The sequence below is a fragment of the Micropterus dolomieu genome, linkage group LG20, assembly GCF_021292245.1.
Source record: "Micropterus dolomieu isolate WLL.071019.BEF.003 ecotype Adirondacks linkage group LG20, ASM2129224v1, whole genome shotgun sequence".
In the NCBI taxonomy this organism is placed as follows: domain Eukaryota; kingdom Metazoa; phylum Chordata; class Actinopteri; order Centrarchiformes; family Centrarchidae; genus Micropterus; species Micropterus dolomieu.
The window spans coordinates 17,876,769-17,899,398 of record NC_060169.1 but is presented as its reverse complement, the minus strand read 5'-3'; the positions used below and the strand labels follow the sequence as shown (position 1 = coordinate 17,899,398).

The following is a 22,630-nucleotide window of genomic DNA, read 5'->3' as shown; positions in this document are numbered from 1 at the left end:
TGTGAACTTCTGACAGACTTGGAGATTTGCTCTCTTTAGTTAACTGACTGGTCTTGTTTGCAGACAACCTGCTTAAAAAGCGATATGAAAAAGCTGATTTTGTCGCTCCTGGACCTCATGCCATTGGGCTCAAGAACGACAAGATTCACCTTCGTAATACTTTATTTCATCACTTCAAAGATGCTCGGGTGGCAGCTCTCTGAACGTGTGTGCAATGCATTACATTAGGTACACTCACAGAGGATGGATGGGCTTCACTTCACTTAAACTCAGAACACACTATAACAGGAAAGCTTCTAGTTTGGAGCTAAATGTGTAATAACAGAATAACTGAATGGGTAATAACATTTTTTCAGGTAATCAAACGTTTGTGCCTGTGAATCACAGCCTTAGACAGTGCAGGTAAAGTTGTCTTTCAGTGAATGTTTGGGTACTCTACCATTTTCCTGCTACAAATGTCATCTTGTGCATTTGTTACATTTATTAAGATCTATTGTGTTTCTCTAAACTCATGGGGGCTTTTGTTAACAAAGCCCTTGTGTGGGTGAGTTGTTTTAAGACATCAGAAAATCACTGTCTGAAGCTGCATTCATGGAGGACTCTGATTTGGTTCCTGTAAAGAAGAACATCTATTCTGAGCTTTTCTTCTTTGGTTCTGTGGGTGTTTGGGAGGAAATGTGTTTTTTGATTTTGACTTGCTCTCTTTCTTCAGTTGTCAGTCGTTTACTAAAAGAGAAATTACAGGTTATTTATCATAGTTATGCAGGTTTCTCAACCCAATTAGCTACAGAAAACATGAGAATTTCAGTAGAATGATTGGAGAGGATGAAAACAGAAAATGAGGTGCTGTGTGACTATGGGATGTTGGCCTTTTACATTATTTCTCTTTTTATTTATATTTAATTTGTACAAATGGCAAGAATATTTTTTTGTTATGGGAAAAATATATTTATCCCTGGTAAAATCAGAATGCAAAATTTATGATAATTATCCTTAAACTTCCTCCCTGACCAATCCCTAATAATTAATTGTAAAAAACTTTTTTGCAAAATTCAGGCCAGAAGATCTCATGAATTGTAAATGTTTACATTTAGATTTTACATCAAGAAATGTTGTTGTGCTAAGCACACTTAACCACTCCCATGTTGAGAATGAAGCACTGTGATTTTGGCAAATTAGCAAGATAAAAATGATGCATCCTGTGGCCTCGCTGCCTCCCACATCTCACATCAGAGAAAGCCATCGAGATGAGAGTCGCCAAGATAGACCACACTGCCCTGCACCCCCACCTGCTGGACATGAAAATCGGTCAGGGGCGCTACGAGCAGGGCTTCTTCCCCCGACTGCAGTCTGACGTGCTCTCCACTGGGCCCACTAGCAACAAGTGACTATTTCACATTATGTTACATAAATTTTTTTTGTGTAATTTATATTTATTTGAAATAAACCTTCAATATCTATATTCCGTCTGAGCTTGGCAGCTGTTTTGTTAAGTTGATCAAAGGTGTGTTATTTCATGTTACAGGTGGACGAAGAGGAGCGCCCCTGCCCAGTGGAGGAGGAGGGATCGACAGAAGCAGCACGCTGAGCACCTTTACTTAGACAACGACCAGAGAGAGGTGAGGGTCACGGCTGCATTTCCTTTTCTCACCTCATATTCACACATATTGACTGCCTGAGCTGTAGTCTTGTAGTCTTTGTTCACTTTGCATGACCTGTTCTCTTTTTGCTTTCTTTTGACTTTGCTCTTACCGTCTCGTCTGCCCTCACACTTCTGGTCACCGTCTCTTTTTTTGTCTTTCTCCACCTCTATCGCACTCGTGCTCGCACGCTCTCAGCATGTAGAGTGTTTGTTTCCGGAGCTGCAGCTCCTCCTGTTTCTTGACTACTACTGGCTCTCGCAGTCCTACAGGCCCTGTCTAAAGTCGGTGACTGTGGACGTGGTATGTGCTGGTAGTTTGTGAGGCCTTTAGCTTTAACACTGGGGCCACATGACCCGTCTTACCCATGTGGTCTTTTCCTTCCTCTGCTTCCTTCACCTCCAGCTTTATATGATAATCTATGTCACTTCCTAGGGCTTGTCATGTTTGGGGAGACAAATGAAATGATGCCAAAGTTAATGAAAATATCATTTTTACATTTGTTTCTAAATTATTAACTTGTTTTGTTTTAGATAATTTTATTGTAATAGGCTTGATTTAATACATATCTTTTTATGTTCAATTGTTTTATTAATTAGTTACTGTTTGTACTGTTCTGAGCATTTAGCTGTTGTACAATAAATGTACATTGAATGTTTTTTCAGTCATTGGCTTCACCTGTAGAGAGTCCTCTCAGTTTTCTGGTTTCACTGAGTCTATTACAAAAAAAAAACATGGGCAATATCATGTTTGCATTAACTCTTATTGAGTCATACCTAAATGTCAGAGAATAGAAAATGCTCACAGAAGCTTAGTATTTGTTTGTTTTTTATTAAATTAAGTGTGTTTTAAAGAGCATGTTAGTCAAAACAAGTCGACATCCGGAGCAAATCTTTCAAATCAGTTCTTTTTTCATTAGCTTATATCTTCCACTATTTGACTTTTATGAGGTTCGCTGCTTACATGGGGTACTGCGTCAATATCTGAAGGCTGAAGTCTGGCTATTTACAACAGTTAGGACAGAAAGATAAAAGGTACCGAAACCCATTATCAAGGACAGCCTCCATTACTTACAAGCAAACTGTGATTGAACTCCTATAGTTATTCTAGTATCCCTTGTTCCTCTGTGGTAACCTTCACCAATGAAATGAGCCCACCAGTAAGCTGAGGGTTTCTCTCTCCTTTTGTGGTTTGCTGATTGCTGACTGATTTCTCTCTGCCTTTTATTAGAAGTACATCCAGGAAGCCAGGAACTTGGGCACGACCATCAGGCAGCCCAAACTGTCCAACCTGTCGCCTTCTGTCATCGCTCAGACTAACTGGAAATTTGTTGAGGGATTGCTGAAGGAGTGCAGGAACAAGGTTTGTGTGTATGACGGTGCTGTAGTTGATTAGCTTTGCTCTGTTTGCTGCGGAACATTATTCCAGTTAAAAAGAAGTTCACATTTGTTTACATATATAAATATTTTAGCATTAAGCCGGTTATATAAAAAGCAATTTAGAACAAGTACGGCCGTGGAAAATTCAGCAGAGAATCCTGGTCATTTGAAGTGACGGCCATAACTTGGTAAACAAAGTTAGTACATTACTATTATGTATCGTGGTAACGTAATAACAAAAGATGATTCACTGAAATAACAATTAAAACAGGAAACCATTGTAAACATTGGCTTTCTACGTAGTTTAGTCTTTTGTTTGTGATTTTTCCTACTGCAGAAAAATGAATATCAAAACATGGCTAGTCTGAAGAGCACAAAATAAAAATTTTAATTTTTTATCCAAACGTTGGGGTAACGACAGTATGTGTGTGCGTTTATCAATTTGTTTCTCTGCAGACCAAGCGTATGCTGGTAGAGAAGATGGGTCGGGAGGCCGTGGAGTTGGGTCATGGGGAGGTCAGCATCACCGGCGTTGAGGAGAACACTCTGATCGCGAGCCTCTGTGACCTGCTGGAAAGGATCTGGAGCCACGGGCTGCAGGTTAAACAGGTCAGGGAAAAAAACAAAATCTTTGCAGTCGCCGTTTCACACGTTTGATCCTCCATAGCTGCTGGACACACAGCACTCTCGGGAGCAAATAATGGCAACAAGTGTTTTGTCTTTCAGGGTAAATCTGCCTTGTGGTCCCACCTGCTGCACTATCAGGAGAGCAAAGAGAAAAAAAATGCAACTCCAGGTGGATTGGGTCCTCCAGGTAAATGCTGAAAATCAGTTCACCTGTGAACAAAATTAATAAACAAATTAGGAATTGCCCAACGTCCTTTTTATTTTCCTCCACGCCAGGTTTCATTCATGACACTGAGAGACGCAAATCCGATGGTGGTGTATCAGCCATGCCCCCTCTTAAAGTCTCTTTGATCCAGGACATGAGGTGAGGACTGGAGGTTATTTAGATAAAAAGGAAAGGAATGAAGGATGAAGTTTCACTTGATTTCATCCAGAGAACCCAAAGCTGGTTTATTAATGTAGAAGCTGCTGGTCAATTTCAGAAGAAAGTAAGTCGGGCTAACACTGCCCCCTTGTGGTAGACTGTCAAATAATTACACTGTGTGGCGTTCTTTATGTAGCCATGAGAATTGACTGTAGAAGTGGAGTCTGGATCTTCTGGGGTTCCTCAAGGGATTTTCAGGGGATCACAAATGAATAATAATTTAAAGTTATCCCAGTTAAATAATGTATAAATCATGTGTTACATTCTTACACACATACGGAGGAACAACAAATTTTCCCCTCTGACAAAATGCTAAAGTTTGTCTGTTTGATTCAATAACTAAAACATTTGAGTCCCAACGTCTCAGATTAACAAGGACTCCTTCATAGTTTTCACAGTTTACTAGATAAATCTGCTTCATAGTTTAATTATCAGATTTGCAACTACGGAGTTAGGCCAATGTAATGTCACAAGTCTAAGCACAGAATATATCTTTAGAAACATTGTAAAATCTTCCATTCGGTCCTAGCCAAAAAAAACTCTAGTAACTGAGAGCTGCTGACCATATTTTCATCAATTAAAATAAAGTAGCATCTCGGTAACAGCAACATTGAAACAACCACTAAAAACATTAATATTAGTAACCACTAGTATTCCAGAAACGCACAATTATTTTATATAATACTACAGCACAAAGCAATAAAATCAGACAAATTTTAAGAACAAACAACAAAAATAAAATACCAAATAGGCAAATATGTACACATAAACTCACACATGCAAGTTTGCCAGATTCAAATATGATTTATAGTAACAAAAGTGAGTTTTCAAGTGTGAAGAAAATAGAGACTTTGCAAATCTAAGATTCTCTGGTAAGCTCTGTCCCCTTTTTATTGTATTTTTTGGGGGGCACTTTTTTGCCTTTATTATATAGTAGACAGTGAGACATGTGACTGAAAATGTGGATGATGCCGCAATTAACATGACCACCATTCCAGCCTAAAACCTGCACACTTAAACATAATAAAGAGTTACATTTATATAGCGCTCTATCATAGATACTCAAAGCGCTTAAACATCCGCCTGTGTTTGTTTGTGTGTGTGTGTGTGTGTGTGTGTGTGTGTGTGATGGCAGGAGGCTTGTGTTGTGGGAAGGAGGCGCAGTGTGAGTCTGTAACAGCAAGTTACTTCCAGCCTAATTACCAGACCCCCCGCCAGTCTGACTGAGAAGAGAGGAAAGGGTCAGCTCAGGGCGCAAACACTCATCTCTACTCTGGCTGATAGATGGACCCTCCTCCACACTCATGTAAACGTCTGACACTATGATCGTAAACACAGTCAGAAGCAACCGTCAGCCTCCCTTAATGAGTTTTAATAATTGATAATATTGTCTGAACTGTAAATATGTTGTACTAAAAATCAGGAGTTAATATCATAATTACAAGCTTATTAGTGATGATGGCAGTACGTCTGTTTTCTATGTAAGAGGTAACAATAATAGTGCACACAGTAGATGTTTTCCTCTGTTTCCATGGAGATAACGAGCAGAGAAAACTGGGTTACTTGGTGTGAGGGTGGAGACGGGGAGGGGGGTGGATGGTAGAGGAGGAGACACGAGGAGCTCTTAGTAGACGAGGTTGTGGCACAGGTGGAGTGGAAGGGAATGTGTCTGGACATCAGAGGCGCGGCGGTGGCTCGGAGCGATGACAGGGGACCAAGTCTGTGGATAAAAATGCCACTACAGATGCAGACTGAGCTGTTCCTTTTGCCATGAGATTGACTCATGGGCGTGTAATGGCGGTGGGGGATACATCATATATCTACATGTCAGGGTTTTTGAATAACATTAGTACTGCTGAAAAGATTTGTTGATTTATTGATTGGTAGAAAACAATTGCCAAGAATTTTGATGAATCATTTGGCATTTATCGGGCAAAAATATTGACTATAGTTATTTTTCCTCCATAGTGTTTATTTTTACCATGACATACAGCCATTCTAAAAAAACATTCAGAACAAAAATGCTTCTCCTGTTTTTATTAATGGTAAGCTATTTAAAATTAGCCATATTAATTGTGGTAAATGTAAAATCAAACTGATATAAAGCTTCTACAAGGTTGGAACCTGCATTGTCTGCAGAAATTAGTCATCCACTTCTTCAGCTGTTAAATGTAAACCCATAATGTGGTTAATGAATGGACTATATGTTCTCAAATGCATGCTGTTTAGTCTTTAATATGTAAGTTATCCTTTCTATTAGAAGGCTTGATAACATCTGTCTTATCCGCTGAGTAGTACTTGGTCTGTGAGTCTTTTTTCCACAACAGTACAACACATATTTTTGGCATAACGTAAGCTGAGGTCTATAGAGCTTGTTCATTTCTATTAAAATTTAATTTCTCTCGCTATAAGACCAACAGAAAAAGCTTAGGGCCAAGTAAAATTAGTTTTGAAATGATCTTTCGATTTCGAACTCTTACTTCTTCCCAAAATGTTTAAATTTCTGCATTGCCATATACAGTGAAAGAAATTTCCTCTAGATTCCATGAATTTTGTACCTACACTATAGCGTTTTAATGTGAGGATTTGCTCCTTTTCTTTTTTTTTTTATCTTTGAAATTTGAATATCTTTGGGTTTTGGACTGTTGGTCGGACAAAACAAGCAATTTTGATTGTTTTGATTGGGCATTGTTCACTATTTTATGACATTAGCAGCCCTAATATGTCATAAAATAACATTTGCCTGTCATCAGTTTAGACAGCTGACTTGTGTAGTACAATGTATAAAAGGTATTCATATCACGATGGTTGCTCCTCTGTGAGACTAAATGACTGATCAAAACTGATCTAATTAAAAGTACTTGCTGATCTTTGCTTTTGTGTTTGTGTATGAGCTCAAAAACCTCTCCTGAACCACTCGGTCTGTCCTTTTTTCTTTGCAGACACATTCAGAACATCAGTGAGATCAAGACAGATGTGGGCAAGGCCAGGGCCTGGGTTCGCCTCTCTATGGAGAAGAAGCTGCTCTCCAGGCACCTGAAGCAGCTTCTTTCAGACCACGAGCTTACAAAGTGAGCAAAAAACCACACAGCCAAAAGTCAAGCCCTGCTGTCAGCTACAGTTTCAGTATCAGTTAACTGCAACAATGAGTTTTACTGTGACATTTCACTGAGTATCTTTTCTCCCTCTTGTATTTCTCATCCTGACCTTCTCTCTGTGTTTGTGGAGGAATGTCTGCCTCATGTGAAATTAAGATGATGTGTGATCTGCCCATTTATAAAACATTACCCCTTTTGAAATTGCATAGCATCATACTTTAGTCCACCGCTGCATAAATCATTCACAGCCTTCTTCATAATTGATATCTGAGTGGTGAACTGGGTCGAGGGGATTTCTGTCTGCTTGTTTGACCTCAGATTTTCATTTGTTCTACTTTATATCAAGCAGAATGTTTCATCCACTTGTATTAAAATAGATTTATCACATGTCATGATGCTGACACTGTTATTATTAATATGTTTAATATAACAGAAATCGTATAATTTGTGGCTTAAAGCATTAATATTTGTTTTTACACTTTTCTCAAACAATCTTTTCCTTTCGTTTTAGAAAACTGTACAAGCGGTACGCCTTCCTCCGCTGTGATGATGAGAAGGAGCAGTTTCTCTATCACCTCCTCTCCTTTAATGCTGTCGATTACTTTTGTTTCACCAACGTCTTCACGACCATCAGTGAGTGCTCTTTTGATGCCTGACAACAATGAACGGAGTTATTTTTATTTGACATTTTCCTTTGACATTTCCCTCCTCTCTGTCTCCCAGTGATCCCCTACCACGTGGTGGTGATTCCCAGTAAGAAGCTGGGTGGCTCCATGTTCACAGCCAACCCTTGGGTGTGTGTTTCTGGTGAGCTGGCTGAGACTGGAGTCCTGCAGGTCCCCAGAAATACTCTGGAGATCACTTTTGAGGTTGGTGTCAATTTATTGGATAAAGGAGAGCTCCACTTTTTAAGTTTTAGTCATCACTTCTGTTGGTTGTGATAACAGTGTACTCACCACAGTACCTGCTGCGATCAGGGAACATGGTATGTGGTATATGTGGTATTCCTACAATGAAGTCAAACATGAGTGATCAAAAGATCAGACAGGCTGTTTAGCCGGATTATCTAAACCACTTTATTTGAAGGTAAACCTGAAAGTAACAGACCCAAAATGTCAGTAATAATAGCCAGTGGTGGAAGAATTACTCAGATATTTTACTTACTAGCAAAAGTAGCACTATCACAGTGTGAAAATACTCTATTACAAGTAAAAGTCATACGTTTAAAACTTTACTTAAAGCAACTACAAGAAACTTTCATTCTGTGTTAATTCTGGCGGCCCCTGTGGACAGAAGTGGTAGTGTATCCACAGCCTCCTGTGTTAAAGATCTTGATCTGGTTAGCGCACAAAAAAATATGTTTTCTGAGGTTTTTTCAGTCATTCATAATACAAGACAAGAGTCAGAACAGACATAATAGAAGAGGTGGGGCTTTCAGACAGGCAGATATGAGGAACCGCAACAAAAGCCACTTGAAAGCATGTCATGTCTTAGTCATTTATAAATGTCTACAGTGCTTCCAAATTTTTTATGCTTTTGGTCTCAGCAGGAAGTATCCCATAACACTGGTTGGTGAAAGTAGCTTTTATGTGACAGCTGTTGTTATTAACATCCGCATACCCTGCTTTTAGTACAGAGCCTTTAAAAACACAAGCACATCTGAGAAATAATAATTTCTCTGTTTTTATACTGTCATAGAATTTATGTTTTTCTCGCATATGTACTTTAATCTCAGAGTTTTACTCTGAATATTACCCCTCTCCCCCAGCTTCGCGAATTTCTCTATTTACACCTGAGGTCAATAGGTTACGTTTGTTGAGTTTCCTGGGAAGTGATGAAAGGACAGCATTGTAAGTGGGGGATAGGTGGTGGCGTAGACCCCCTCCCCTGTTCAATGATGGCTTCTCAACCCTGGTGTAGATGGCTTCCTTGACACCTCTTTCAAACCATCCATCTTCTCTGTCTAAAATGTGCACCTGGTGGTCCTCAAACGAGTGTCCTCTGTCCTTCAGATGTAAGTAGACTGCAGAGTCTTGACCTGAGGAGTTGGCCCTTCTGTGTTGAGCCATGCGTTTGTGTAGTGGTTGTTTAGTCTCCCCAATGTACAGGTCTGTGCATTCCTCACTGCATTGGATTGCATACACTAGATTGCTTTTCTTGTGTTTGGGTGTGCGGTCTTTGGGGTGTACCAGCATCTGTCTTAGTGTGTTCTTGGGTTTATAAAACACAGGGATGTTATGTTTGTTGAAAATCCTCCTGAGTTTCTCTGATACTCCAGACACGTATGGAATCACAATGTTGTTGCGTTTGACCTTCTTTTCCTCCTCCCCTGTAGTTTTGTTCTTCTTGGATCTTGTGGCTGTCTTCACAAAGGTCCATTTAGGGTATCCACAGGCTGTAAGTGCCCCCTTCAGGTGGTTCTGTTCCTTCTCTCTGGCTTGGGCGCTTGTTGGTATGTTTTCCGCTCTGTGGTGCAGGGTTCTGATGACCCTTAGCTTGTGCTCCAGTGGGTGGTGTGAATCGAAGAGTAGGTATTGGTCTGTGTGTGTGGGTTTTCTGTAAACACCAATCTGCAGGCTCCTGTCCTCTTCAATGTGTACAGCGCAGTCCAGGAAGGCCAAACTGTTGTTGTGAACATCTTCTCGTGTGAACTTGATGTTACTGTCCACAGAGTTGATGTGTTCTGTGAAGGTTTGCACTTCCTGGCTTTTAATTTTGACCCAGGTGTCGTCCACATATCTGTACCAGTGGCTCGGTGCTATTCCTCTGAAGGAGTTGAGGGCTTTATTCTCCACTTCTTTTAGTACCGTTCACACACTTAGTTGTGGGTTTACATGTAACCTAACAGATGCAGTTTCTCAGTAATAGTAATTTTATTAAGAAAGCTAAAGTTAGCAACATACTAATGTTATATCTTTATAATAAGCCAACAGCAAGATTTAGCTCAGTTGCAAGGCCAACATGAAATGTTGCGTTATAAGCCAGTTGTATTACAGTAATATTCAGCGTGACCCCCATGGACTGTGAATCCATCCATCTTTTCTCTCCATCTGTTGAATGCCCGACTAAGGCTGTCTTGTGTTTACGACGTGCTCTAACCACAATATCTAACATCAAAAATAAAATTCTCTAAAGGAAAATCTCCTCCTGCTTCCTTTTAACGGGCTAGCCTGGGAAGATTTAAACATAGGCTCTTTTTGCTGCCTGGTGTAACTCTTTATGTCTGATTTTGCGGGGGATTTGGAACTGGTGACAGGCAATACAAAGAACTTTATAGAAATAGCTAATCTTCTGTCGAGTCTCGTTTGCTGATGTAGGTCATATAGAGGCTTCAGTATTTAAGTGAGACTGTTTCATAACTAGGTAAAAACTTCTTGTAGTGCATTTAAGTTCTAGTATTAGCAGTAAAATATATTTGAAGTTAAACTACTCATTATGCAAAATGGCCCATTTCAGAATAATAAATATTATATAATATTGTTATTGGAGTATTTTTATTGATGCATTAATGTTTAGGCATCACAAATGTTGCAGCTGGTAAAGGTGGGGCTAATTTGAACAACTTTATATACTGACTTGCAGTTTAATCTTATCATTTATTAATATTATTTTATATTAATAATCTGAATCTGCAAAGTAAACTGAACAAAATTATAAACGCAAGGCACACCTGTGCAATACCCATGCTGTCTGATCAGCATTTTGATATGCCACACCTGTGAGGTGGACAGATTATCTCGGCAAAGGAGAAGTGCTCTCTAACACAAATTGTGACAGATTTGTGAACAATATTTGAGAGAAATGGGCCTTTTGTGTGCATAGAGAAAGTCTTAGATTTTTGAGTTCAGCTCATGATGAATGGGGGCAAAAACAAAAGTGTCGCGTTTATAATTTTGTTCAGTGTAGTTAGTAACTAAAGCTGCTCCAAAGAGTGGTGGAGTAGAAGTAAAAAGTAAAAAAATGTACTTGGTTAAACTCCCCCACTGATAACAGCTCATTGCACAGCAAATTGTGGTTGTCTGTAAACTGTATTGGATGTTTACAACAGACACTTTGGGTAATCATTTTCCTGTTTACCATTGTTTCCTCATTAATTTTAAATCATCTGGTTTGTGTGAACTGCTTGTGCTCCTTTTTCCTGTTGGACTTCTTTTCAGACAACAAATTATAAATAAAAATGACGACCAAAACTATGAAAATAAGACCAAGTTGTGTTAAACGGGAATTATCCTATAACAATGTGAGCTCTTGTGTTTTGAGTAACATTTTTGGGTTTGGATGTTTGATGTCACCGTGCTTCTGTTGCTCAGTGTCAGAACCTGGGCAAGCTGACCACAGTGCAGATGGGTCACGATAACACGGGCCTCTACGCAAAGTGGCTGGTGGAGTACGTTATGGTCCGCAACGAGATCACAGGGCACACTTACAAGTAAGCACGTCTCTTAAGAGATTTTTACCCACTGTAATTTTGTTTTGACCACATGCTTTGCAAAAGAAATTAACAAAATGTGTTTGCGGTGCAGGTTCCCGTGTGGCCGGTGGCTGGGGAAGGGCGTGGATGACGGCAGCCTGGAGAGGATCCTGGTGGGAGAGCTGGTGACCCCCAGCACAGAGAACGATGAAAGGATGTGCCGCACACCCCCGATGCAGCAGTCCCCAGGGATGATGAGGAGGTTTGTTACCATCTCGCCAAACAGCAAACCAAGTAAGTTACTCATCTGCATAACCATATGTCCTAAATAATAGTAGTATGTAGACATTTTGTTATATTCAAGCTGAGAGGAAACAGTCCACACTTTTTTGTGCTCACTAATAATTGAAGTCTTGTTCTTATTATGCTCACTGATTTAAAAAATCTGAATGAGGGTGGGGGGGAAAAATAGATCACACCTGGATGGGGGGTTTTCCTCCCTGTGTCTGCTCGGGTTGTATTAAAGCATGTTTTTTTTTTTTTGTCTTTTTCTTCTCATCCAGAGTTAAATACAGGTCAGATCCAGGAGGGAGTGGGAGAGGCCATCAATGGGATTGTAAAGCACTTCCACAAGCCGGAGAAGGAGGTAAGAGACCACCGTCTAGACAGGCCCCAACATGCAGTTCTATTATTCATCAAATGAAGAAAAGCAGCTTTCTGCTCTGGTGGTCCCTGAGACCCTTGGTAACTGGGGGCTGTGTGGTATAACTCACGTTGTTAAAATATATTAAAGGAGAATTCTTGCTGGTTTTTCAAAAAATGGACTTTATACTTGGTAATTTTTGTCTGGCCTAGAATGATGCCTGTTATGTTTTCTGATCTGAAGGCACTAATATAAAACACCAACACTGATAATTATTACTTATTAAGGTACGTTGTGTGATACTTGATATTCAAAGGAGAGTTTGTTTTTTTTAAACGTGCATTGTAACTTATCTCTTGATTACAGGTTGTAAGAGTAATTGTTTAGTCAAAGAACAAAGGTTGTTTTTTTTACTGGGAAATCCCGTCCACTCTTGCTCCACCTCTTTCTCTAAACTTCTCTGAAATTGAAATGCACTTTGTATTCTGTTGTTGTGTGTGCTTGTGTCGGTCACCATGTGAATATATATGCAGTTATATTATGCTTTGTGTCTCATGCATTTATTTTTCATATTTGTCATGTACAGTATTTTCTATCATGCCATACACCCATGCCTCTCTCATACATGTTTTCACTCTCATGCCCATATGATAGCTGCAAAATATTTCTTCCATGACCTCCATAAAGTAATACAACACTCAGTAAACGTGGTCACTACTTGGAAGTTGTTGTCTCTGGATATAAAATATGTCCTGTCAGTTGTTCCCAGTATACCCAACCATCTTTGCACCTTATCCTTCTTTTTCTGCAGGATATTGGGAATAACGTTACTTTAATGTGATAACTGGATCTGAGAAGCTTTTGGGAATTGTATTTTAGAATCAGCTCTAACTACATGCATTTGCCTGTTTTCTGTTTTTTATGTTCTTTTGGCTCTCCGCAGAGAGGCAGTCTGACCCTTCTCCTCTGTGGGGAGTATGGCCTCGTCTGGGCTCTGGAGCAAGTTTTCCAGCACGGCTTCAAATCACCTCGACTCTTTAAGAATGTCTTCATCTGGGACTTCTTGGGTAAAAACTTTATATTATTACTCCTTACATTACTCAAACCCTTAAAGTGATATTCCACCCAAAATCTAAATGCTTTGACTACCAAACACTTGTCGGTTACAGATGGAATTTTTTTTTTTTTTTTTGGAAAACATACAGATGTTCTTTTCAGCTTTTAAGCCTGGCATGTCTGTCTGAAACACGAATTTCAATAAATAAATAATATGAACATCTCTGTAATCACTTGTTAACTCATTTGTATTTTAATTGTTTTTTGCTTTAACAGAAAAGTCACAAGTGTACTTTGAAAGTGCGGAGCAGCGGGAGGTGACTCTAGATGAAAACTGGCAAACCAGAGTGCGGCACTTCTGCCGCTTCATGCGCGCCATCAACAACACGTCCAGAAACATCGGCAAGGACGGGAAGTTCCAGATGCTCGTCTGTCTGGGGGCAAGGTATGCCGGCAGCGCTTACTAACCTCCCGACACACATTTAGATGTAGTAGACATGTTTACCGTTTGTTTTGTGTGATGAGGTTCTGTCTTCAGAGTGGATGCAGTGACACTTAGTAAACACGTAGTAAACCCAAGATGACTGGTTACCTTTTTAAGCTGACCAGTCACAGCTCTTGTGGTCCCCACATGGTATCTCCAAAGCCACAACGTGTATTTACATTTTTGAGGAGGTGCGTGTAAGTTACGTCTACATGCATGATCAGTGTATCTTTGTCATGAACCCTTACAGCCATAAATCAGGCCTGGTTTCCTTTAAGTTCATCCTCCCTGTTGATGAGTGTATGTGACTGTGCATTTAAGTGCACAGTTATGCAGTGATTTGTATGTTGATATACAACTGTGTTTTTATCCATTTCTATTTTTGACTCCTATACAAAATAGCAATACTGCAACAATTAATTCATCGAGTATTCAATCAAAAGAAGATTCAGTGCCAACAATTTTTAGAAAAGATTAACTGTTGTCAAGGAAAAAGGCCAAACTTTCACTCATTTCAGCTTCTCAAATGTGAAGATTTGCTGCTTGTCTCTGTTTCACATCGTTGTAAATATATATAGAACAAATATATTTGGGTTTTTGACTGTCGGTCATAAAAAATGAATGCATTTGAAGACATTTCCTCAGGTTCTGTGACATTGTGATGAGCTTTTACACTATTTTCTGACATTTTATAGACAAAATTAATCAATTAATTAAAACAATAACAGCAGATTAATTGATAATGAAAATAACCATTAATTGCAGTCCTACACAATAAAACGCACTTTCAACAATCCTTTATAGATGAATAGATTTCTAACTACAGTATAATGTAGTTTGTATTTGAAACAATTGTTTACAGTGCCACAGTTTAAGATTATTTTTATGGAAAATTGCAACATACAGTAACTGCTGCCAGTCCCTAGTGTTAAGCTGTTGTGTTGACGTGTGTCTGTGTCGTCTTCTCTCAGGGACCATTTGCTGCATCACTGGATCGCTCTGCTCGCAGACTGTCCAATCACTGCTCAGATGTACGAGGACATTGCACTGATTAAGGACCGCTCTTTGGTAAACTCTCTGATCAGAGTACTACAGACTCTACAGGATTTCAACATCACCCTGGAGGCTTCACTCGTCAAAGGTGTTGGTATCTAAACCGAACCAACTTCCCACCAGTTGTACCTTACCATGGAGATTACTGGGGGACCCACTAAAAAGAATAACCGAACTTTTTTATATGCAGGAACTGACTTGAACAAAAGACATTTTCTGGCTTATATTAAAGCTACTGTTACATTTGCCATATATTAAGTGCAATGAGCCTTTCAAGATATGTTGTTATTTTTATCCTCAATGATGTTGCCATTAGATGTTAAAAATAAGTTTTCTATTATGAACCATGATTTTCACATTATTGACCTACTTGTGCTATAATGTTTTATTGAAAGCTAAATATTTTCATTGTTATCGTGAACTGCAGACAATGGCTATATTTAAGGGAAAGTGAGGATCAAAACTGTTAATATATTTTCAGAGAAAAACCGTATTATTTTGTTAAATCAGTCAAGTTGCTTGCTCTGTTGTCAACTCAGATTCCAATGTCATTACGCAGAGCTTAAAGCAAATGATGTAGAAGTATGCTTTATAAGTATGTGTGCGACAGGGGGGTTGTAGTATGAAAGATGATTCACCTACATAGAAATAGAAAAGGCTGTTAAATGGGGGCTTTTCCTTGAGAAATGTACTTGTATGCAGATCTTTTACATGGATTACCTTCAGCAGACAAATTATCCTTGCATGATAATAAGACTGTGTGGGTTAAGTGGACAGTACATGGACAGTATATTCAGTTGTATAGAGGAAAATACTCCAAGTCCTGCAAGAGATGTTTGACCCAGCTTTCTGTGCAAAGTGGATCACAATGATAGCCTTCATGTAAATACCTCCAACCAGCCCCTTCCCGAACCTTACAATTATCCCAGCCCTTACACTACATCTGCCCTCTTCTCTGAACAAAAACAGCGTGATAATCTCTGTAGACTCCTCATGATACAGGATGATCTCCTGCTTCCCGTGTGAGGACATGGGAAGAAGAAAAAAGGACAGCTCTTTCCCCACCTCCTGATTTTGTCATCATGGTTTCTTGCTATGCAATATCCACAAGAGAAAATTCAACCCCTTCAAAGTCCATGTCGGGGAGTCTTGAGGTATTACCGGGCCCTCCTCCATTGCATTCATTGAACTTTACTGTGCAGAACAAGAGATTTGATATGTGAAGGACGTCTTTTCTGTGCCAACAACGTCTGGAATTACTGTTGTACTCGTCTGTGTACGGCCCACACATGAGCATCTTGGGAGATATATATTTTTATTTTCCAATACGGTTGTACATTTATTGACATAGCTGTGTAATGTAGTGTTTACTAAGTGAGCAACAGTGTACAGTGTAAAAATATATTAAGAATAAAGACTCTGTAATGCGTTAAAGTGGATTTGTTTGTGTTCGAATTAACCACTTATTCATTAATACATTTAAATGATCTGCTGATTGTGCTTTCTCCACTGCAAAAAATTTAGTTATCTTAAAGAAATCACTGGTTTCAACTTCTTAAATGTTAACATTTACTTGTTTTATTATTTTTACTTTAGTGATAGTAAGCCAAATACCTTTGACTTCTGGACTGCTGGTGAAACAAAACTATCAATTTGAAAATGTGAACATTTGGGGAAATAGTTTCTTACATTTTATAGACCAAATGAATAATTAGATAATGATAATAATTAGCAGATTATTCGATAATGAAAATAATTGTTAGTTCAAGCTCTAAATCATATCGAAGCTGTTTTTATTTGCTCCACCTCGTATTTATTAACAGCAAAGCATCCCATCAAAGTCTTATCAGGGTCATTTTTTTTCAAATAAATCATAGTTGAAAAGTACAGCACTGATTTGTTTGTATCAGCGTTAGCAAGCTGCTCATCAATAGATTTATATCCTCTGCTGAATGGGCTTTCTCAGCTGAAAAAATGTCAACAAACTCTTTCGCGCCATGTCACATAGTTGTTTTTCTTTAAAGCCTTCGGGCAGGTGGTTTATGGGACTTTGAGTTTTAAAAGAGGCCGTTAACAACAGTGACGGCACGGAGATCTCCCGCTCGCTCACTACGCCTCCCATCATTCATGTCTTCTGAAGAGTACGCGAGGATAGCAGTGATTGGTTGAATCCCGGTTCAAACCCAACGGCTGCACTCCTTATATGGTCATTGTACGTTCGGTCCTTTCATTCCGTCTTTTTATGCTAATGTATTCTAATGACCAGCTGTATGCGTTAGTAGTACAGAGCATGCGCAGTGTGTGAAAAGAATACGGCGAAGATTCAAAGTTTTTGTTCAGTAAGTGCACTCTTATTTCTCTTGTACAGAAATTACATTTGTGATTTTTTTTTGCGGGTTTGTTATGTGTGAATAGTCCGACCGTAATGTGGCATTATCGTAACCTGACGCGTGCGGTTCCAGTTGTTTCGAGCTAAACGTACAAAGACGACCCGACAATGGTATAACGTGGAAGTGAACGAGAGCGTGGCGTGGTAATGGTAGCAGACTCTGCTAGCTAACATGCTAACAGCTAACAACAATGAACCATATTTGGCGCTCTAGCGGGCAAAAGTTTGAGGTTAAAGGGAAAAGATGGGTTAAACGCGTTTTTTCATTAAAATACTGACAACATGCATGGCTTGTACAAAGTTGATAATTGTGTGTTTTTGGGACACGCGTGTGTTACACATAATTCAACGAATAGCCCGGTAGCTTTTTGTTTCTTCACTTCTCAAGCGCTGCAGCTGCCCGCTTTTTGTTTGGAGTTGTCGCTCCATGCAAATCCACGACTGAACAATGTCTTAAATGAACCGTGTGTGTGCTAGCAGATTCACTAAGTTCGCAGTTTATTGACGAGTATTCAGTAAATAAACATTGGCGTCAGTTAACGACAGAAAAACGCTGTGTTGTGGGTGTAACGTGTGAGATTCACGTACTTCACGTAACGATAACCGTGCAACGTGTTCGAAAGTTTGAGTGCATCAGATGTTTCTGCATCAAATGTAACAGATTTGTACTTTTTGTATTTTTTACAATACAAATACATTCTTAGAGACAACACAACCAATAACATCGGGTTATAACGTTAGTGTAATCTCAACCTTGTCTGTTTTTTGGTGTTCACACAACTCTGCTTTAAATGAGAAAGATACCTGTGTGTTGTTGCTTTAGCCAAAGTTAATTATGCATTTTCAGTCGTTTGTGCACTGTAGATATACTTCACTGCGAACTAAGAAGAGGTGGGTTTCTTACAGGACGTGTTAAAATTACGGGCTAAGAGAGACTTGCTTATATCTGCGCGTGTAGGGACCGCCCCCTTCTCAATAGTAGAAAGCACAACTGTCTGCAGACGTCCACGGCGCTCATTATTACGGGGACTGGGAAAATTACCGATCTTTGTTTTCCGTTTTCAGGTTTTCCCCTATAACATTGACCAACAGAAAGACTATGTTTGGCTTTCATAAGTCAAAGATCTACCGGAGTAACGACGGCTGTTGCATCTGCAAGACCAAGTCCTCCAGTTCACGCTTCACAGACAGCAGTCGCTATGAAGAGACGTTCAGCCTCTGTTTTGGGTAAAAGCTCTCACTCATTCATGTGTGTTTGTATAGTGTTAATGTTTGCTTGTGTGTATGTGAATAGGTGTTAAACTTAAGCAAAGACACTTCTCACTGTGTTCGTGTGTTCCATTAATTTTGTTTTTAAATTATCTTTTCTTTAAGCCTGTCAGAAGATCGTGTTGGAGACATTTGCAATGCCTGTGTGCTGCTGGTGAAGAGATGGAAGAAGCTACCTAATGGCTCCAAGAAGAACTGGAACCATGTAAGTCATGTCTACTTAATTTACAATTTGTCCAAGTTGTCATGGCGTGGCTTCAAATTGACTTGGATGTTTTTGCCTCACCTGACTCAGGTGGTGGATGCCAGAGCTGGGCCAGGCTTCAAGGTGACAAAACCCAAGAAGATCAAGAACAGTGATGGGAAGAAGAAAAGCAAGTTAAGGAAGCTTCACAAGTTAAAGAGACAAAGTAGGTTTATATCTACTAACTTGCATGTGATTTAGAGATGTGTTATTGTATTATAAATGTATTTGGAGCTAATCAGACATGGGATATTTGTGTGTAGCGTGCTCATGTGAAAATCCCTGAAATCGGGGTCACACATGCTATTTCACTTTGTCTTTCTTGTAGTTTAGTTAGTATTGTTTACTTAAACAGCCTGATATATAAAAAAAAAAAAAAACCACACTTTTCATAAAATGGATTGATACATTTTTGTATGTAAAGAGAAAAAATCACTGATTCCGACCTGAATATTTTGAGTTTTTCTTAATCTATAATAATAAACTGGGTTTTGGTCTGATCCGACAACCAGTTTGAATATGTCAACTACTTGAAAAGTAATTGTTAAAACTGTAGTCAGGTCAGCTATTGTCAATTTCAGCAAGTGTTTCTTTTGGTTTCCAAGCAGACTCCGATGCCCACAGCACAACCTCCAGCGTGTCTCCTGCGCAGTCCCCCAGTTACAGCAACCAGTCGGACGATGGCTCAGACATTGAGTCCAAACAAAGACGCACGACTCCCTCCATCTTCTCTTTCTTGGACCGCTCTTACTGGAAAAGGCAAGCTACTACTCTCTTGAACACCTTTTTGTGTTTGACAATATGAAATAAAAAAAACTTTTTAATATGACGTTTAACTAAAGGGCCCCCTCTCTCCCCTTAGGCAAAAGGTGTGCTGTGGGATTGTCTATAAGGGGCGGTTTGGAGAGGTGATTATTGATCCTCGTCTCTTCAAGCCCTGCTGCAGTTCCAAAAAACAGAAGACCCTGGCATCTACACAAGTGGCCACACACCTTCCAGACACACTTCCTCCACAGCTCCCTGAAGATGCTAAAGAAACCTGGTGACTGCTTTTGTTGAATCTCCCCCTGTAGGGTTATCCATGGCATCCACCTGGATTTGTCTCCAGTGGCAGACCTCCCCATCTCCACTCCCCCAGTTGTATCGGTTAGATTTTTCTTTTCTGTGTAATAATCCTATTTTTTAACTTTTGTATAGAGTTGATTTTTTTTTTTTTTCTTTTTCTTTTTATAGAAAGCAAAAGTAAAAAAAATGTGTTATGGGCATTAGTGTTATTTATAGGATGAGGAAGAAAATTTTGTTGAGGCTCACTTTCTGATTCTGAATTGCTTTTGGTTATTTTGTTTTAAGTGATGTTTTGTAAATATATTGTCACTTTTTTCATACATATCAAGACTGTTCTATTTTTTTCAGAATTTGTTAAATTGTAAGTGTGCAAAGACACAAGCTATTTCTAATACCAGCTTTTTTATGTGTGCGTTGGAGTGGCTCTTCAACATGTCGCTGCAATGTTGTCTTATCTGTTTGCTCCATATGTGCTAATGTGTGAGTCTGTAGGATCTAAGAATGGATGTTGGTTACACCAGGGAATATTGGTTCAACTGTACAACTCTGAATTTAATTAACTTTTAAGGTGTGCATAAGAACAAATCTCTCTGACATTTTCACAGCTTAAGCATGCCACAAATTTTAAACACTCCACGCATGCAGTACATTCCTCTGTGTTTTGGAATGACAAAAGTGATTTTATTTATTTCTTTTGTACAGCCTCCAATGAAATGACAATGCATGTTGTAAAGCAAATGGTTTTTTAAAATGGATTTTGTAAATAGTGTTTTGGCTCTTGGTACATCCTAACCCTTTTTAAATGACAGAATGGCAAACCACTACTTCTGTTTTAAAGAGAGAGAAAAAAATTGTGTCTGAAAGGTGCTGAAATATGTACTTGTATGCTAAGCCAGTTAAGTTTTAGCACATTTTCACATCTAATTTTCTGAGACGCATTTCTCTACAGGTGTGCAAAGCTGTAGCCTATGCTCTGTTCATAAGTATGTGCAAACTACAGGGAAAGCTAGATGCTTAATTGCAGTATCAGTAGGCTGCAATATTCCTTGCTAATGGCATAAAGTGGTCAGAAGCTGAACATACAGGAAACATAACCTATGTTTGACGGTTACTTTACATTTTTGTCAGAAAAATGCTGTTAGAGAAAATGAAATTGCTTCTCCACAGAAGCAGTTGTCAAAGTTAAAACTATGCAGACATGTTGAATGTGAGAAGTGCTTTGGGGCTTTCTGTCACTTTTGCAAAGATAGTATAAAGTGATGGATCCTTATTCAAACCAAATTGGCTTATAAAATGCATCCATTGTTTCAACAATAATTTTCCTAATCACAATCCATAATTGTCAAGATATTTCTTGCGTATTTCATTTTTAGCCATGGTGCATACTGTCTCAAATGAATACAGCAGTGACAACGGTTATTGTTTTTTTATCTTTTTGCATTATTGTGTTATTAATTAATCTCAAACTTCAGTAATTGACAGGCAGTATTCTGTAAAATTGCTTAATATAAAAATGTTTCTGCGGCAGGGTAGTTAAATGCTGAACATGTTTTATGATTCTTATTAAAAGGAGTAATGCTGCTCCCTTTTAAGCAGGGAAATAAGCTTGTTTGTCCTTAGGGAGTTGCCATATTGTTTTTGCGAGGTACATATTTGGGATGTGAGATGTGCCTTAATGAATTACCTGACCTTTTCATTATGATTATCATGTAATTTATATTTATTTATTGCAAAACTTTTTTTTTACTGAAATTTTGATTACTGGTGGAGAGCCTTTCAGAAAGTATGTTATTAATTGTGCACTTCCTTTGAACATGCAAAGTAGATTTTTTTTAATGCTTTTTTTGTATACTGTATCACAAAGTAGATCTGTATTGTAATAAAATGACAATGAAAAAAGTATGCCTGTGAGATTTGCCTGCAACGTTAGGTGGCGCAGAAGAGCTGCAGAGATGACTGTTTTCAACGAGGTGATGCTCATTGTACACACCAGTGTGGAAGAGTTTGGTTTGATTTGATATAGTGTGTTCACTATTGAATACCGTTTATTTATATATACAAAAATCTCCACAGTATTGAGATAGGGTTACACATTTTGACAGCTGAACACGAAATCAAATTTAAAAATGTATGGCCCTCTGTAAAAAGACTCGGTTACACATTTGCGACCCCATCTAAAAACTGTGGAGGCACCCTTTTGGGTAACAGCTATGAAAACACAATTAGCGTGCATGACAACTTTATTGTCCTAACAGAGGCAGGGAAAGAGTATTTATGTATGTGATATCATGGGCAATTTTGACCTATATTGTGCATCTCCTCGTCATACTTACTATCGTACAAGTTCCCCACCCACAAATCGAAATTTACTGGATCCAAACCCTGCTTCAATCGGTTTACTGTTGAATGGGAACACTTAACAAATAAAAGAGCCATTAAAATATTCTAGTATACTGGAAGAACTGAATTTAATTTGACATTCTGGTAATGTAGGATGTATTTGATTAATTGTATGATTTGCATTTTTGTTGCTGTAATGAACATTTGCATAAAAAAAAACAACAATTTATTAGCTAAGGTATGACAGAACTTAATCATGTTGACGACTGTGAAAGCGGCCACTTATATTGGGATTTAAAAAATATATAAATATCATACATTTCCAAGTAGTCATTTGGTTTAAAGGGTTTGAAATAGTAACAAAACAACGTAGCCTATAAAAGCAAAAGGCGGTGTGACAGTAAAATCTCTGACCCCAATTGGAAAGCAGCCTATTTCTAACCCTTTTATATACAGTCAGTGTTTCTAACACGTTGTTGATGTTTTGAAGCGGTCGCAGTTTGGTTAG

General features: G+C 38.8%; 2 protein-coding genes across 9 annotated transcripts in view; both read left to right on the top strand.

Annotated features, from left to right (window-relative positions):
- dennd5a (DENN/MADD domain containing 5A) overlaps positions 1 to 16,249 on the top strand; it is a 41,181-nt gene extending 24,932 nt beyond the window's left edge. For 2 of the 4 annotated variants that reach the window (XM_046032366.1, XM_046032364.1), the window contains 15 exons: positions 1,234 to 1,384; positions 1,505 to 1,619; positions 2,871 to 3,002; positions 3,476 to 3,628; positions 3,746 to 3,833; positions 3,923 to 4,010; positions 7,013 to 7,141; positions 7,680 to 7,801; positions 7,892 to 8,037; positions 11,479 to 11,597; positions 11,692 to 11,873; positions 12,143 to 12,225; positions 13,166 to 13,289; positions 13,555 to 13,723; positions 14,734 to 16,249. In XM_046032366.1, coding sequence (XP_045888322.1) covers positions 1,234 to 1,384; positions 1,505 to 1,619; positions 2,871 to 3,002; positions 3,476 to 3,628; positions 3,746 to 3,833; positions 3,923 to 4,010; positions 7,013 to 7,141; positions 7,680 to 7,801; positions 7,892 to 8,037; positions 11,479 to 11,597; positions 11,692 to 11,873; positions 12,143 to 12,225; positions 13,166 to 13,289; positions 13,555 to 13,723; positions 14,734 to 14,917 — 1,985 coding nt within the window. In that variant the 3' untranslated portion in view covers positions 14,918 to 16,249. The remainder of the gene's footprint in view (positions 1 to 1,233; positions 1,385 to 1,504; positions 1,620 to 2,870; positions 3,003 to 3,475; positions 3,629 to 3,745; positions 3,834 to 3,922; positions 4,011 to 7,012; positions 7,142 to 7,679; positions 7,802 to 7,891; positions 8,038 to 11,478; positions 11,598 to 11,691; positions 11,874 to 12,142; positions 12,226 to 13,165; positions 13,290 to 13,554; positions 13,724 to 14,733) is intronic. The other 2 variants (XM_046032367.1, XM_046032365.1) reach the window with 1 other exon arrangement.
- Positions 16,250 to 17,004: 755 nt separating this feature from the next.
- Positions 17,005 to 20,697, top strand: sinhcafl (SIN3-HDAC complex associated factor, like). Of its 5 annotated transcripts, none has more exons than XM_046033587.1 (6): positions 17,005 to 17,154; positions 18,270 to 18,431; positions 18,579 to 18,678; positions 18,769 to 18,883; positions 19,323 to 19,476; positions 19,580 to 20,697. In XM_046033587.1, the coding sequence occupies exons 2-6, from the start codon at positions 18,304 to 18,306 to the stop codon at positions 19,761 to 19,763; spliced, it is 681 nt and encodes a 226-aa protein (XP_045889543.1). In that variant the 5' UTR covers positions 17,005 to 17,154; positions 18,270 to 18,303; the 3' UTR covers positions 19,764 to 20,697. The 5 variants fall into 5 exon arrangements, with proteins under 5 accessions (XP_045889543.1, XP_045889547.1, XP_045889545.1 ...); XM_046033591.1 differs by having other exon boundaries at positions 17,006 to 17,154; positions 19,326 to 19,476; XM_046033589.1 differs by lacking the exon at positions 17,005 to 17,154 and adding an exon at positions 17,187 to 17,315.
- The last annotated feature ends 1,933 nt before the right edge of the window (positions 20,698 to 22,630 follow it).